The following is an 18,592-nucleotide window of genomic DNA, read 5'->3' on the forward strand; positions in this document are numbered from 1 at the left end:
TAATGGAGAAATCAATTAACCGCCAACTCTTAAACTACATAGAAACCTTCCATCTGATCAACGATCGCCAGTATGGATTCCGTCAGTGTCGATCCACTGGTGATATTCTGGCTTATGTTACCCACTTATGGACTAATTCAATGGGAAAGTTCGGTGAAACACAAGTAGTTGCTCTTGACATCTCAAAGGCTTTCGATCGTGTTTGGCATAAAGGTCTTCTAAACAAGCTTCCATCTTACGGTTTGCCAACTGCTTTTAGTAATTGGTTATCCAATTTTCTCTCTGATCGCTCACTGAGGGTGATGGCTCTCTATCTTCTAACTTCTCCACTAATTCCGGTGTCCCCCAAGGTTCAGTTCTTTCCCCCACTCTTTTCCTCTTGTATACTAATGACCTTCTTCCATTGACTGGAAATCCTATCCATAGTTTTGCCAATGATAGCACATTGCATTCTACTTTCCATTTTGAGAAACCTTGCCCTGCCCAATCAGCTTCAACTTCTCGAAAATCTGCTACCAATTCCTTAAATGCCCATCTTCAGGTAATTCTCCAGTGGGGCAAAGACAACTTAGTTCATTTCAACCCTTCTAAAACTCAGTCTTGTCTTATATATCGCAAAAAGGATTCTTCTGCTCCTACGCTTATCTTTAGTGACACTCCGATTTCTAGTCAAAGTGATATATCTCTTTTGGGGATTATCCTGACTTCTAATCTCTCTTGGCACAAGCACATTACAAATATTGCTTCCTCTACATCTAAAAAACTAGGTTTTCTCTTTTGCTCTCGGCGTTACTTTTCTTCCAAACAGCTGCTCACTCTGTATAAATCGGAAATCCGCCCTGCCATGGAATATTGTTCCCACATCTGGGGGTGATGCCCCCAAAACCTCTCTCAGGTTTCTTGATTCCATTCAGAAGAGGGCAGTTAGGTTAATTAATGATTCATCTCTAACAGAGTCTCTCCACTCGCTGTCTCATAGACGTACTGTTTCTGTTGCATGCCGCTTCTGCAGATAATTCCATGAGCACTGGTCTCCTGAATCGGCTTCTATAATTCCCGCTCTCTCTTTCAAAACAGTCCGAACACGTGACACCATCAGCCAATATCCATTTACTGTCCAACTTCAAACTCACAGAACCAACTTGTCATCTTCCTCATTTATTCATTCAATTGGTCTTCTGGAACAACCTTCCTTCATACGTATTTCCTGAAAATTACAGTCTACAGAAGTTCAAGTCCAATGTCAACAAATATCTTCTTTCGTCTTCTCAACCTCCAACCCAAGCATGGTACTAAGTACTATAGGTTCTAGTATCTCTTGTGTTTGGAGTTTACATAAAAAAAAAAAAATGTTGGCTGCCACAGAACATGTACCAGGTGGCTATAAAATAAGTTCCCCTATTCAAGAGACCCTAGTGTCAAAATGGTTAGGGTTAGCACTGTGAAAATCAGTGGGTATGTCATTTAGGGTATGGGGAAGCAATTTGTAGAAGGAAAAAAAAAAAAAAATAGTTCAAATTTCCGCCTCCAGGGGGTAAACGGCACTGCACATGTAAAAGTTGTCATTTACTTCAAGACACGCTGCTTACGCAAATGACATCCTGTTAGATAAAAGCAAAAATGCTAACGTCATCATCAATAACCATTATGGCTCTTACAAAAAAGGAATGTGCTCTTTTAGTAAAACTGTTCTACCAGAATAATAGTAACACTAATACAGCACTACGTGAATAACGGAAACTTAAAGGTTTGCGTAAGCGTGAAGGACCTTTGACATCAGTGGAGCTTTGAAAACTAATAAAGAAATTTGAAGCGACCAGGGAGTGAGGTGTAATTTCAGGCTGGAGATGACCAGAGAATTGAACCTTCCTTGGTCTACTGTATGTAAAGTTCTTCAAATAATTTTATGCTGCTTCCCATACATGATTCATGTAGTGTAAGAACTAGTCTTGTGATCAGCAACAACAAATAGACTTTGTCTACAATTTCTGGCTCGTATGGCACTTGATAATACATGGGCTTGAATGATCTTGTGGTCTGATGAGGCACATTTCACTCTTCATGGGGCTGTAAATGCACAAAACTGCCGAATATGGGGAATTTCTCGTCCATCTGCTGTGCATTAAAGACCACTAAAAAGTCAATATGTTACAGTATGGTGTGGATTCACAGCAGTGTTTATAATCGGACCATTTTTCTTTGACAAGTCTACATTTCATGGCCCTGTAAGGTGTATGGTAACTAGTGAACAGTACTGCACTCTTCTAAGAGATTATTTTTGGCATAAGAGATCACATTATTCCTGCTCTGCAAGAAAGGCAATGCTTGGAGACCATAGTGTTCATTCAAGATGGTGCCCCTCCCCATATAGTTGACAAGTGAAGGAACTGCACCATTCAACATTCGGAAATGATTGCATCATTTCTAGAGACTTTCCGCAGTTCTGGCCAGTCTGACCACGAGAGCTCAATCCCTGTGATTTCTGGCTTATGAGGATACCCGAAAGACAGAGTTTACCGTGACAGCATATAGACGCTTGTCGATTTGAAAGCAAGCATCCCCAATGAGATGCTATGCGAAACTGTCGCACGCAGTCCTCCGTTTTCAGAATGTCATCTCAAGTGAAGGAAAGCACATAGAACAATATCTATAGATTTCTAAGTTCTGATATTAAAATCCCCTAAATGACATACCCACCAATTTTCACAGTGCTATCTCTAATCATTTTGACACTAGGGTCTCCTGAATAGAGAAACTTATTTTATAAACACCCGGTATATACATATTTTCAGTTACTGATCTATATGATGGTTCTGGGTAGTAGCCCATCATAGATAAGCCATGACTTAGCCAGAGCCATAATACGTGGAAGACACCAAGCCTGCAAAACAGTGGTATAATGGTTACAGCATCTCCCAAGAGATATACTTCAATGTTGGGACAACACATACAGCATTGTATGAGTGTCTTCATGTGCAAAATATGTGAACTCAATGGGTGCCTAGATGTCTCAAACCAGTAGAAGGAACATTGAATGGTCATTAACACATCACATCACATATGCTACCATTTGTAGAGAATGCCATCATGTGTCAGATAGCAGTGGTTAAGTAGTGGTTATCATTTTGGCCCAGAAATGAAATGTTCCAGCATGCAATAAAAACATCCATCTTTCCCACCTCCCTGCTGGTGTAGTAAAACCCAAATGTCAGCCTCAAAAATAAAGCTTTCCTTTTTTGACCATAATAGGCATATTCACATATTAAGGCATGGCACAACGATTAATGGCTTGTGCAATTGTGACACCTTATTGGTATTAGAGTGCAACAACAAAGCCAAACATTCAGGAAAATTGTCACAGAGCATAATCCTACTGTACAACAATAAAACCCCAGGGGGCTATTCTGGGGTGCATATAGTGCGAGTTATCCGAGTGATATATAGATTTGATTGTGAATTGAGTTAATCTGCTTTCTTGTTTATTTACTTGTACAGTTTGCCAAGGCCAGTTTAGCTAGTCCTACTTCCTCGTAGTCTGGGGTGGGCAGTCGGGGAGAATTCCCCGGCTGGCTAAATGGGCTAAATTGATTGTTAGATTTGGGATTTTGGAGAGCTCGTTAAGAGCATTTCCGTGCCCTTGATTTTGTTCCTGGGACCACAACCCGTTTAACTTGGGTTGTGGACGGTTTTTATTGGTTTCTGATAGATTTCGGAGACTTTTTTAATAAGTTCATTCAGCAGCTGTGTTTATTCAGTGTTCATTGTGCAGGACTCTTGAGCCGTGTATATATTGTATATAGTTGTTATTTCTCATTGTTGAGACTTAACTTTTAAATTGTAAATAGTTGTTTTTTATTGTATACATGGCAAGTATAGAAGAATCAGATTCAACGTCAAGTGAAGAAGAACTGGCGGAAGTAATATCTGAGGCCACAGATGATGAAAAGATGAAGACCGGAAAAGTTCCGTCTAATCAAGTCCAAGAATTGTCAAAGACGCAGGTTTTTATTGGAAGAACACTGTTATTGACTCCTCCGCGTCTTAGGTCCTCCTCTCTCTCAACTTCACAGCAGAATTCACAAAGTCACGGTGAAACAAAGAAAAGGAAAGCAAGAACTGGTAATAGTGTTGAAAAGAATAATCAGGAAAGTGCAAAGAAAACTGGTTCTCATAAGAAAAGAAGAACTGATGGGAGCAAAGAAAGATCCAAGTACGAAGGATTGGAATATGTTAAAGAAACAAGAGGTAGGCTTAGGACCTACTTACATGATACGCAAAATAAAGTTCCCACAACAGCTATGAAAACAATCTTAGAACTATAGGATATCTTGGAAATGAAGGCTATGGATGTTCACATAGAAAACTTGTTATTAAAAGAAAAGTTAGAGGGAAAGAAAAAAGAAAAGAAAAGCTATGCTTATGTAGCTCAAGAACTAGTGAAAGATACCAAGAAATTATCAAAGTGTGTATTGATTAAAGCAGTAGATGAAAGATTCAAGGCAAGCGATGATGTAAAAAAGGAAGTCTTGAAAGAACTTAGACCAGTTCTGAAAGAAGTGAAAGTAAAAAATATAAGAACAATACGAGACTGCGGGATTGTGTTGGAGGCGGAGGGAGAGGACGATATTAAGAGGATATGTTAGAAGATACAAGAAGTTGGATTAAAATATGTTATTCCAAAGGTTGTTCATCCTAGAATTGTGGTTTTTGACATTGAAAAGGACATTCAAAAAGATGATTTTCTGGAGCAGGTTTGGATTAAAAATTGTAAAGAATATGGGGTTTCTAGGAAAGAATTCAGTGAAAATGTTGAAGTAGTCTCTATAAATAGTGTCAAGAATGGCAGTGTGTCAAATTGGATATTGGAGGTTAGATCGAGGCTTCTGAATATAATAAGACAGAAAGAAAGAATATATGCCGATTGGATGGCATATAAATACAAAGAAATATTCTCTGTGGCTCAGTGTTACAAATGCTTAGGATTCGGCCATGTATCTAAGTATTGTAAAAGAGAAGCTATATGTGGACATTGTGCCCAGAAGGGCCATGCATACAGGGACTGTGAAAATAAGGCAGAGGGACCAGTCTGCTGTAACTGTAAAAATAGAAGCAGAAAATGTGATCACACTGCTGCTGATAAGGATTGCCCTGAGTACAAAAGAGCTTTGGAATTATATAAAAATAAGATCAGTTATGGCTGAAAAACTTAGTGTGTTGCAATTAAATGCACAACGAGCAAAGGCGGTAGCAGCTCAAATATATTTGGAAATGGAAAAGAAGGGTATTGACATAAGTCTATTGCAGGAGCCTTATGAAGTAGGTGGCAACGTACGGGGATATCCAAGTAATTACAGGATTTTGGCAGACGGAAAAAGTCCGAAGGTTGCGATAGTAGTGAGAGGAAACGATCTTGTGGTTACTAAGATCACAACTCTATCCAATGAAAACATGATATGTGCTGAAGTTATTGGAGCAATTGGTAGAGTGTATATGATCTCATTATACTGTCAGCACTCGGTTGATATAAATCCTTATATTAATTACTTGGAGAAGATAAAGGACGTACTTCAAGGTTGCCATATAGTTGTTGGAATGGTCCGTAATTCTAAATCTGTACTATGGGGTAGTGCGGAGTCTGATGATAGAGGTGAGATCCTTGAGGACTTCCTATCTACCTCTGGTATGGTGGTTGTCAATATTCCTGGCCATATACCAACATATAGCTCTGTACATGGGCAATCCTATATAGATGTTACAGTATGTACTGTGTCAATTCTTGATAAGATACATGACTGGAAAGTAGTTGATTACTTAACTACAAGTGATCGTAATGGTATTTTGATTAAACTGAGTCAGATATAGAAAATACGGCAAATAAAGGAAGCAGAAAGGTTTTCTATCAAAACAGTTAATTGGGAAGGTTTTGATCTGGCCTTCAATGACAAAGTAAATGAAATAAATTGGGATTTACTAAGTCCTGAAGAATATGTATGTAAATTTCAGGACATAGTTTATGTAGCTTCAAACGTTTCAATGAAAAAGAAAAAGCTTGTATCCAGACCTGTAATATGGTGGAATAGAAATTTACAGCAAATGAAGAAAGAATTGAGAAAAGCCAGGAAAAGATTTCAAAGGTATAGAAGGTTGGGGGACATTCAAATGACGGAATTGTATAATAATACGTATAGGAATCTGTGTAAAAATTATGTTAAAGCAATTAATGATTCGAAGCAGACTTCTTGGAAGTCGTATGTGATGGAAAAAGGCTCGAGAGATCCCTGGAACACTGTTTTTAAATTAATTACTGAGAAGTATATTTTTAATTCTATAAATTTTACTGTTAGAACAGGAGATATGGACACTTTAGGATGGAGTGAATCCATGGATATGATCCTGGATGAGTTGTTTCCTGATATGGACACACAAGAACTAAGCCAAGAACAGAAGGAAATGATACGAGGCAATGCCACTCAAAGTTCCAATATATGTGAACAAAATTTTACCATGGAAGAGGTCCAAGATGCTGTTGCACAGGCGGTTGACGACCGGTCGCCAGGTCCTAATTTAATAGAAGTTAAGATAATGAAAAGGGTTTTTAATATAAGACCCAATTTAATGGTAAAGATGTTTAACAAATGCTTGGAGATGGGTTCGTTCCCTGAGGTGTGGAGAATGGCCGTTTTGAAACTGATTATCAAAAGTCCGGATAAACTATCAAGTGAAGCAGGTTCGTATCGTCCCATAGCATTGTTGTCTGTAATAGCTAAAACTTATGAACGACTGTGTATCAGTCGGTTGATGATTAAATATGATGAGAATCAAATGTCCTCTGATAACCAGTATGGTTATAAAAAAGGTAAGTCTACAGAGGACGCTATTTATCAGATGACAACATACGTTCAGAGCTATGAGGGGCGTTACATTCTTGGAATTTTTGTTGATTTTCACGGCGCATTCGACATGCTTTGGTGGGAGGGAATCCTTTCCAGGATTAGAACCATTGGATGTTCTGAAAAATTGTATTTAGTTTTCAAAGAATATTTTTCAAATAGAAAGATAATTATCAGGACAAAATATACTGAAGTAAAAAGGAATGTTAAACGAGGTTGTCCACAGGGCTCGGTGATTGGTCCTCACGTCTGGACAATAGTTATGGATGACTTTTTGAGAAGAAATCACGTTGGTGTGAATGTAGTGGCATATGCCGATGATTTGTTAATTCTGGTTTATGGCAACGCAAGGTCCCAACTAGAGGCACGTGCCTCTCAAATAATGGAGGAATTGATAGAGTGGTCCAGATTGCATAAGTTACAGATCTCAAAAACAAAGACTGTACAGATGCTGCTTAAAGGACGACTGAGTATGAATAGAAATCCAGTTGTTAAAGCATTTGATATGTCAATTAGGTATGTGACCTCTGTAAAGTACCTTGGTGTGTGTGTAGGGGAGAGGACGGCGTTTTTGGAGCACATGAAGTACTTAAAAAATAAAGTTCGAGTGCTGTATGCCAAGCTGAGAAGAATGATTAGAACTGATTGGGGGATAAAAGGAAGAGCGCTGAATCTCCTTTATGACTGTGTATTTGTCCCCATAATCACATATTCTTCTGTGGCTTGGTTGCACCGAATAACTAATAGTGTTGAAAAGAAATACTTGCTTCAAGCGCAGAGGTTCGCTCTCCTATGCACAACACGGGCCTGCAGAACAGTGTCGACAGATGCTCTGCATGTCTTGGCTGGGCAATTTCCGGCTGATTTGCAGACCATCTTGTCGGTGTTACTATACTGTACTAGAAAGAACATCAGGAAAACTGTGTTGGGAGTTTCCTCTTGCCCAGATCTAAATAGGATATACTCAAGATCTGATTATAAAGAAGAGAAGGCAAGAATTAAAAATGAACTGATGGCTGTATGGCAACAGAGGTGGGACACGAGTAAAAAAGGACGTGTCACCCATATGTATTTACCGAGAGTTGACATATTAAATGTGCGGGCAAATCCTTGGCAGCAATTTGGACTACATGCCACTTTTCTTATTACTGGACATGGATTGGCAAAAAGACTCCATGAGTTGAGACTTGTGGAAAATGATTTATGTTCTTGTGGGTTACAAGAAACTAGTGTCCATATTATGCTCCATTGTGATCAATATGTTGATCTAAGACATGAATTGGAGATAAGTCTAGGTAAACTTGAACAACAAGATCTTCGGATCATGTTCATGGATAGGGCTCTCCTGTGGTATTTTAATAAGTTTGTGAGTCTAGTTTTTAAACGGAGAGCAAGGCTAGATAGTACTTCCCGCCTCTTCGTGGCTGGGGACAGTAACACAGCCAATTAGGATATGTAAGATGACGATAGCTAACACTATATCCTTCTTGGCTGCGGCTAAGAGGATTAGTGCTCTCCTAAGATGTGTTGTGATGTTGAATTTTAAATAGTATTTTTTATTATTATAATATATTTTTAAGAACAGCTTAAGATAATATCACTGAAGAAGCATAATCCACATATAAGCCTAGGCTTAGGAGGTGGACTTGCTGAAGGTGAGTTGAATGAATGTACAACAATAAATAAAATAAATTTTCATTTATTCTCTGGATCAGCAATTCCCAATGTGGGCAGTAGAACTCCCCTGGGGGTCATTGGCGTGACTACAAACTTTAAGGGGGCATTTGGGGTGTTGACACTTGGTGGTCTGATGCGACAGTTGAAGCATTTAAATTTAATTTTATTTAATACTGCGATATCTACTGTCATCATGAAGTTGGAGTTGTTTAAACATAACATTGGCAGAAGAGTTTTTTTTCAGTTTCCTACCATGAGCAGCATAAAAACATCCTATTTAGACTGTGAGTTGGAAGAATATTGCTTACAGCTGCAGTCACTGAAATGTGACTTTGAGAATTGCTTTAAAGATTTGATTGATTTGGAAATATGTCTGGGTAACAAATCCATTCATTTGCAAAACTGAAGACCAAGAACTTAGTTTGGAAGAAGAAACTGTTCAGCTTCAAAATGATGAAGAATCAAAGCAAATCTTCAACACCAGAGGACTTCAAGTCGTGGCTAAAACATCATGTGAAATTTCCTGCTCCATGGAGAAAAACAAAACTTCTTTATATTGCCTTTCCATCTTCTTGTCTTGAAAAACAAGGATTTAGTGCAGTGAATCGCATACTAGTGAAGAATCAAAACCGTTTGGATATTTTAGTCGTGGTAACTTAAGACTATTACTATCCAAGTATACTCCAGATATTGTGAAGTTAGCCAACTCATCAAGCTCAAAGATCATACTAGTATTTTATAATAAATCTCATTTTATTTACTTTTCTATAACTATGTATGTATATATAAGAATTCAATGTGTAATCTAAGTGCAATAAAAAGGCATGATAAAAACAATCAGTAATAATCATTGAAAATACCTTTTATGCATTACTTGTATTTTAAGGGAAGAATAGGAAGCATTGGCATATACTTAATCTGAGGAGGAATATTGGGCAGAAAAAGATTTTGTAAGGGAGCATTGGGTCGAAAAAGGTTGGGTAATGCTGCTCTAAATGGTCAAAAGCAGAAGAGTCTAAAAATTCACTGACTGCATACATATTTAATTATTAATGGCAACTGAATTTTCAACACCAGTCACAATGTGCAATGCATTTTTTGTGCCAGTATATGGGCTCAAACCCAAAACCTCAATACTTGTGGACACGCATGCTAATCACCGAGTCACAGCAGACAATACCTACCCACAGACAGCCAATGCTACAGAGGATCTATTGAACTGGTATGGGTTGAAGAACAAAATAGAATCCTGCATACAGCCTTGACCTGCCATCCTCAGACTTCTACATCATCTCTGACTTCAAGATAGTACCAATAAATTGACACATCACAAAACAATTATGTCCACAGTACTGTCACTGAGTGGTTTAGAAACTCATTCAAGGTTATTTCTTACTTTACAGTCTGAAATGATTTTGCAAATTGGTGTTTAAGAAATATGGCTTTCAGAATTAGCACATGACTGGTTAGCAATGTTAGTATATGCAAAATCTAATTCTAGATGAGAATGCTTGGGGTGTATATATTTTATTTATTTTGCATTTTCATGTAAAAATCATTCGAAATATGCCTATGAATTTCTGTTGCTTGTTTTAAATGTAATTACATTTATTTACATAATATTAGAAATGATAACAATAATAAATGACATACCATTATTGGAATGATTTTGCTGCATATCTTTATGTTCAATGCTGATGGGATTCTTCCTCTTGCTCAGACTGCACACAAGGGGTGGCTGATTACTGGAACAAACTTTCACCTGTTGTTGTGGAAACGGACAGTTTGAACAAATACAAGGGAGAACTAGGCAAACTATTGGAGGGATAAACAGGTGATGTGGGAATTTTTTTTTTTTTTTGGCAGAGATTCAGAAACGGGTGCCCCCTTCCAGACTGCTAGCGATACAGCCGTGATTGACGGGTGTTGACTCCGCCTATCGTCACGTGATCTCCTTAAGAGACGGATGCAGCCAGCACGGTAGAACACGCACTGCGTGCCACCCGTGCCACGTAACACGAGGAAACACGTGTTTTGATTACACGTTGTTGCGAGGAACTTTTGATTATTGGTATTGTTTATTGTTCCCACCCCTCACATAGACGGGGGGTCTGGGGGCGGTAAGCCCCCTTCTTTTGATTATTGGTATTGTTTATACCAATTACCACCCCTCACATAGACGGGGGTCTGGGGGCGGTAGCCCCCAGAAAAAAAAATATTAAAAATTAATAAAGAAAAAGAATGGCCGCAATCAATAGCCGCACTTGTTACTTGTGGTGTTTTGATATCACGTGGTTGCGAGGTATGTCTTTTGTTTATTGGTGGATATGGACGATATGAAACCGTCCTCGTGTATTTTTATTGTTCGTCACATAATGGCCGTGGTGGCCGTTACTTTGTGGTGTTTTGATGTCACGTGGTTGCGAGGTATGTCAGCTGAATAATTCCGGGGATGTGGGGGCTGGAGCCCCCACATAGACGGGGGTCTGGGGGCGGTAGCCCCCAGAAAAAAAAAGTAAAAAAATAATAAAAATTAATAAAGAAAAAGAATGGCAATTTAAAAAAAAAAAAAAATTACAGGAAGAACTGTAATCAGCCAATCAATAGTAACCAGCCAATCAATAGTAATCAGCCAATCACAATGTGAATGGCTGATTACTATTGTGCCATTTCCAGGCTCTGGTGGTCATTTTTAGTCTGTATTTCATTTGTGCAGGTGTCCAGTTGCTGCTGTGTAATTTCCTTTGTCACAGGTTTGTTTTTTTTTTTTTTGGTTTTTTTCTTTGTTTCTCTCCGTTCAACCCTAGAGAAAATGGAACTAAGCACTGTATATAAGCCCGAAACCGAGGATTGAAGGTGGACACCCGACCGATGAGGTGAGTGGTTTTTCTTTGTGCCAGTTCAATCTGATAGTTTTTCTTAGTAATAGCATAGAAAAACGTGCATTTTTTTATCCTCCTAAGAATCAAGTGATTGCATTTCGTGTAACTTTTTGTTTTATATTAATATTTTGTTGATTTGCGGTTCCTTTTCTTTGGCAAAATTTCGTTGTCCCCTTTTCAGCTAAATCAGACTCATTCAAATATCACGTGACTTTTTATTTTCGCGAAAAAACGTGCATTTTTGTAACTTGGATTTAACTTGGATTTACCGTGTAACTGGGATTTACCATTTGTTTTCTGCCGCCATTTTTGTTGCTGTGCCAAGTGCCGTTCGCGTGTCACTTGAAATCCATCGGGCGAGGAGAGGAGGGGGAACGCAGTGAGTGGGCGGTGTCACAACCCGCCAATCATTGCTTTTCCCCTCCTCTCCTCGCCACCATTTTGAAAGGGGCACCCGTTTCTGAATCTCTACCTTTTTTTTTTTTTTTTGGCTGATGGTGTATAAACTTGCTTTTTTGCATGGTTTGTTAGTACTAATACTAATGTGCACATGTGTGACAACAATTGAGGACTTGAAATGAAAATTTTGCAGAACGGAATGCTTGTTAATAAAATATTTTTCTTAATCAAGTATGCACAAGACTGCTGTTTTTTATGCATAATTGTCACTCTGGAAGAAATCACTCTCAATCATATTAGCATCAGTAGTGGCAAAGCAGGCTTAAACAGCATCAGCCAATACTTCCCATATCACTTGTCCACTACTTCTAATAGTTTCTCTACATCTTCCTTCAGTATATTTAAACTATCCACCACCAGATGGGATCTTGTTCAAACAATCAACCACTCACTGACTGAAGGCAAATTTCTCCACACATCTAACCTGCAACTAAACTATCCTTTCTCTGGTTAAATTTACAACCCCTCCCCTTATGTGTAGTATGAGCAAAAGGAAGAATTCCATTGCACTCAACCAATCGGTGGGTGAGCAGGTATCCTGGTGTTACAATCATACCAATCCAGTTGTGAAGTTATTTCCACAATATGAGAGATGCCAAAAGGTGTGCAAGATAATACTTAAATAAAATATAAATGCTCACTGAGAATAAGTAACAGTAGTCTTCTCTATTAGTGAAGCGTTACTTATTCTAGATAGTCCAATACATGGTAACTCGTTATGAAGGTAATCGCAATAGAAGATACAATTAAATCGATGCCTTTACACTACTTAGTTTTTCATTAGGAGTTCACTGTGGTGTATTTACACCGATTTTTTATAGTGTATTTTAAACTCATAATATATTATGCCATGCGCACTATATTTTATTTAAGTTTCTTCATGACAGTAAATGTTTGCTCGTTTTCATTTAAATAAATTATATACAACCCTTCCACGTGTAGTTTTCATCGGGAATAAGCTCCTAAAACAAAGTCCAGAATCATCCTGTTTCTCCATTACAATTTACAACGAAATTGTATAGACGCAAGGTAATACTATAGCTTAATTTAAATGTTTCCATTTATAACATACTACTGAGTTTTCAAATGCTTCAACAATAGTACCTCCAAAACTTTGCAGTTCGTCAAATACGAGAGAAAACGGTTTATGAAACACTTACCGTTCTTCAAACTTTTGTTTCCATAATTTATTACTTATACCAGCTTCCTTAAATTTTTTACAAACGCAAGAACACCGACAGATATCCTGATACGATAAACGCGGGGACTGCAAAATAAATTCGGTAATTTCATGTGGCAACCGATCAAACCCACACACTAAACCAGACTCCATAATTATTAACACTAAGTTAAGATCAGTCGTGAAATCACCCGCTAGATGACGGTAACGTAGCTTCTAAAAAGACTAAAAATTGTGGTTTAACAGCAGAGAGCCAGTTGAAAATAACAAGGAATCTACGGAACGTAAGCAATGCTATTGTTGTTCTTGTATGGTTTAGGAGCATTAGTGACGAAGGTCATATTGCTCCGTGTATACCGTCTGTAAATTGTGTGCGTTCTGTGGTCGATTTTCTGTTTTGCTGGACAAAAAACCCACGTTTTCGGGAGAAAAAACCATGCTACCCACGCAAGAGAGCAGCTAACTCGGCCACGTTGTGAAAAAGGCCCATAAAAATTCCTCTCGGGAATTTTTATGGGCCTCGAACTGTGGTCTTTTTTTCAATCCAGTGTGGGGAGGACGGCGATTCAACCAACTGCGCTACTCAAGAAGGAGAACTTAAGCAAATATGCAAATTTCAATGATTATAAAGATATTCAGCCACTTCTGGTTGAGCATTTCAAGATGTTAGTTATTGGCTTCTGAAAATCTATTAGCTCATGCATTTTTTAAATAAAAACTGGTTCGAATACTTTATATTGTAAATTAGACAGGCTAAACTATACTAAATGACTTGAGTAATCTGATTGTCATTGATCGTAAAAGTTTAAATTAACCAGTATACTAATTTTGAGGACTGAAAAAAAAAAAAAAAATATATATATATATATGTATATACAGTATTTCATTTTTTCATTATGAAATGAATTTATTATTTCACATTTCATTATTATTTTTGTTAACCTTACATTTTATAGTTAAACAGTTAAAAAACCATGTTGTGGTTTTTGCACGTTTGCTGCCACTAATGTTAACTCTAATATTTTCTTTTTATTTTACATTTAATTTTGTACTCATTTTGGCTGTCTATTCTTTGATTCAATTGGATTTAATTTGAATTATATATATATACAGGGTGTCTCAAAAATACACGGCATAACTTCAGGAATGAGTTCCTCATATGTAGACAATAAAAATATTTTATATCAACATAGTTCCGGAAATGCTTGGTTTCCGACTTTCGAAGGTCTGTCTATAACACTTAACTGTTCACATCACCTTATAGTAATTGTCCACAATGTTCACCTTCTGCCTGAATACAGGCCTCACATCAACGTCTCATGGACTCGCGAAGACGATGCCAAATTCCTGGCATGCTTCGTATTGTCTCACAACCTGCCACAATTCGATTGCGGAGAGTTTCCACATCAGCTACCGGAGTCGAATACACCAATGACTTTAAATGGCCCCACAAGAAGAAATCTAGAGGCTTTAAATCAGTTGAGCGTGGAGGCCAAGCAGTTGGTCTTGGTCCACTCTTCTACTTCAGGAGTCGTAGATTTCGTCATCCTCTGTCGGCAGCACGATGTGTAAAGGTCCCATGTTCACAAAGGCGGCGATGGATACCTTCAAACGTTTTCCTGTCTGGACATCTTCGTTCTGGGAACCTTTCGTGGTACAAACGACGAGCTTCCAGAGCATTGCCATCCGCCAAACCGCACATAAAGTGCATATCCGCTTGCTCCTGATTTGAGTACATGGTCGGAATGGAAAACCACCAGATTCTGTCAGTACCTTGTGATGAAGGAAATCACCTGCGGGAGATAAGACATGTCGGTTAATAACTCGGGAACCAAGCATTTCCGAAACGATGTTGAAATAAAATATTTTTATTGTCTACATAGGAGGAACTCATTCCTGAAGTTATGCCGTGTATTTTTGAGACACCCTGTATATAATTTTTTGAGTCGCAAGAGTTGCAGTCATTCCATGCTTGTGTCAGGATGGCGAGTTACATGCAGTTGACGCCACGAAGAAAGATTGCTATTGTTGCTTTATGTGTGGAACGATGTTGTTCCTGTCATATTGCTTATAGAGTGTCTTGTAGTCTGCGCAGTAGCACAGTGGTATCGTCACCGTCCTCCGCCCCCATCGGGTGGAAAATGCTCAGGCTCGAATCCCGTCGATGACGCGAGGAAATTGAATGAGCTTTTTTTAACTCCTTGGCTGAGTAAGTCGGACTCAGGCGTAGATAACAAGGTGTTTCCCAGAAACTGGGGTTTTTTTCGTACAGCAAAACAGACAAATCGACCATAGAATACACGCAATTAACAGACATAAGACACATAGCACGGCAGATGAATTTCATTATTCGGGTGGCCTAAAAATAATAGTTTTTTTAGAGTGTCTTGTAATCAGTCGACAGTGAGCAAAGTACGTGTATTGTGTATTGCTCAAAATAGTACTGGAACGCTCGTTGTAAAAATAATTAGTACCGGAACGCTCGTTCTCCAGAAGACTATGTGATAATGCCACTTCGACTGTACAGTAACTGAATCAGACTTCAGATTCACAGTACATGGAACAACCAGTTCTAGCGTTCAGGTCATGGCGAATCAAAATGCAGCGTTCGCACGCATCACAGTATATCTCATTCGTTGGATCTCTTTATCTAACACATTGTACTTTAATAAAAAACATTCAAGTTTCATTGCGAAATTATATTTTTGTTTTTAAATAAATTTTTAAAGAAATCTTTTAATTTTAAAGATTACTATTAATATATATAAGCAATCGGTAAAATCGATATTTCTCCCTCCATTGTTTCTGCCATTGCTTCATAATATTAGGTGTATAAATTTAATGACTTTATACTATGACATTTAGAAAATGTACCGGAAAGTCGTTCTGGCCCGAATACCCACTGACAGTGAGTAGATTTCTTTCCAAACTGAAGAATACTGGTTCTGCCGATAGGAAAAAAGGAACAGCACGCAAACGAGTCTCTACGCCAAAACAGGACCGAGTTTTTAAGCGCTTATGCCTTAAAAACAGCAAAGCTTTTTTGTCTAAGCTGAAAAGAGAATGAGAAGAACATACAGGAGTGGTAGCAAGTGCGGTAATAGTCCAAAGACGCCTCTTCAAAAAAGGACTTGTAGCCCGTAGTTCTAAGAAGAAGCCCCTCCTCACACAAAAAATGAAAAAGGCCCGATTAATTTGGTGTAAGGAGCATTGTCAAATAGATCCCCGAGCAGTGGAAGTCAGTTATTTTCTCGGATGAGAAGAAATTCAACCTGCATGGCACTGATGGAAGACAAACGATTCGCTGCAGACGTGGTGAAGAATAGCATCCAGACTGTTTGGTGTCTACAGTGAAATTCCCTACTAGCCAAATGATATTGGGGTGCATTTCGTATCCCGGGTGGAGTAGGTCACCTGCAGTTAATAAAAGGTTCCGTAAATGCCAATGGATACCTGGCTATATTGAAAGGCAAATTGCTGCCAACCATTAGAGGCCATTTCAATCTGCCAAGTAACTGCATCTTTCAGGGCGACTCTGCTCCTTGTCATCGAGTAAAAAGTGTAAGTAGGCACTTCTGTAGTTACTTTAGCTTCATTTCTGCATTAGAGGACCGACAGTGATGGGTTTAAATTTGTTCTAGGTGAAAAAATGGTTGGAAGAACGGTCCGTTACAACTCTTAGCAGGTCGGAAAACAGCTCGGACCTGAATCCTATAGAGAACTGTTGGCATCGTGTGGAATCTGTAGTTTCCAGAAAGAAACCAAAGACCCTTCGTGAACTTTAGGATGCCATAATTCGTGTTTGGAACCACGAACTATCAGTTTTTTTTTTTTTTTTATATGTAAACCCCAAACGAGAGGTATTAGAACCTATAGTGCTTAGTACCGTGCTTGGATTGGAGGTTGAGAAGACGAAAGAAGATATTTGTTGATATTGGACTTGAACTTCTGTAGACTGTAATTTTCAGAAAATAGGTATGAAGGAAAGTTGTTCGAGAAAACGGCAGTTGATTGAACAAACGAGGAAGATGAAAAGTTGGTTCTGTGAGTTTGAAGTTGGACGGTAAATGGATGTTGGCTGGTGGCGGCACGTGTTCGGACTGTTTCGAAAGAGAGAGGGAATTACAGAAGCCAATTTAGAAGAACAGTGCCCATGGAAGTATCTGAAGAAGCGGCATGTATCAGAAACAGTACGTCTATGAGACAGCCAGTGGAGAGACTTTGTCAGAGATGAATCATTAACTAACCTAACTGCCCTCTTCTGAATGGAATCAAGAAGCCTGAGAGAGGTTTGGGGGCATCACCCCAGATGTGGGAACAATATTCCATGGCAGGGCGGATTTCCGATTTATACAGAGTGAGCAGCTGTTTCGAAGAAAAGTAACGCCAAGAGTGAAAGAGAAAACCTAGTTTTTTAGATGCAGAGGAAGCAATATTTGTAATGTGCTTGTGCCAAGAGAGATTAGAAGTCATGGTAATCCCCGAAAGAGATATATATCATTTTGCTTAGAAACCGGAGTGTCGCTAAAGATAAGCATAGGAGCAGAAGAATCCTTTTTGCGAGATATAAGACAAGACTGAGTTTTAGAAGGGTCGAAATCAACTAAGTTGTCATTGCCCCATCGGAGAATTATCTGAAGATCGGCAGTTTAGAAATTGGTAGCAGATTTTCGAGAAGTTGAAGCTGATTGAGCAGAGCAAGGTTTCTCAAAATGGAAAGTAGAATGCAATTTGCTATCATCTGCAAAACTGTGGAGAGGATTTCCAGTCAATGGAAAAAGGTCATTAATATACATGAGGAAAAGGGTCGGGGAAAGAACTGAACCTTGGGGGACACTGGCATTAGTGGAGAAGTTAGAAGACAGAGAGCCATCTACCATCACCCTCAGTGAACGATCAGAGAGAAAACTGGATAACTAATTACTAAGAACAGTTGGCAAACCATAAGACGGAAGCTTGGTTAGAAGACCTTTATGCCATACACGATCGAAACCTTTGAGATGTCAAGAGCAACTACGTGTGTTTCACGGAACCTTTCCATTGAATTAGTCCATAAATGGGTAACATAAAACCAGAATATCACCAGTGAATCGACACTGACAGAATCCATACTGGCGATCGTTGATCAGACGGAAGGGTTCTAGGTAGTTTAAGACTTGGCGTTTAATTGATTTCTGCATTACTTTAGAAAGAGTAGAAGTAATGGCAATGGGACGATAATTGGATGGGAGGGATTTGTCACCCTTTTTAGCAACTGACTGGATATGAACAAATTTCCAAGCAAAAGGAAAAACACCTTTGGAATAATAAAGTGAAAAAAGGCGGCAAAGAATAGAAGTAAGTTCAGGAGCACAGGTTTTGAGAACAAGTGGACAAATACCTTCGGGACTTGAAGCTTTCTTAGCATCAAGATTTGTCAAAATCCTTCTGACATCCATTTGATTGAAGACCACAGGAGGCATTGAAGGGAGCATGTTGGGAGGTGTTTTACCAAGATCATTAAT

At 38.7% G+C, this 18,592-nt stretch overlaps 1 protein-coding gene across 1 annotated transcript in view; it reads right to left on the bottom strand.

Moving 5' to 3' along the window:
• Window positions 1–13,241, bottom strand: part of LOC150079300 (F-box only protein 21-like) — a 157,873-nt gene extending 144,632 nt beyond the window's left edge. The window contains exon 1 of the mRNA XM_090383024.1: window positions 13,069–13,241. Within this exon, the coding sequence (XP_090239150.1) occupies window positions 13,069–13,241 (173 nt within the window). The remainder of the gene's footprint in view (window positions 1–13,068) is intronic.
• Between the last annotated feature and the right edge of the window lie 5,351 nt (window positions 13,242–18,592).

This window comes from Mastigoproctus giganteus, chromosome 10 (genome assembly GCF_048544385.1).
Source record: "Mastigoproctus giganteus isolate SK-2022 chromosome 10, ASM4854438v1, whole genome shotgun sequence".
In the NCBI taxonomy this organism is placed as follows: domain Eukaryota; kingdom Metazoa; phylum Arthropoda; class Arachnida; order Uropygi; family Thelyphonidae; genus Mastigoproctus; species Mastigoproctus giganteus.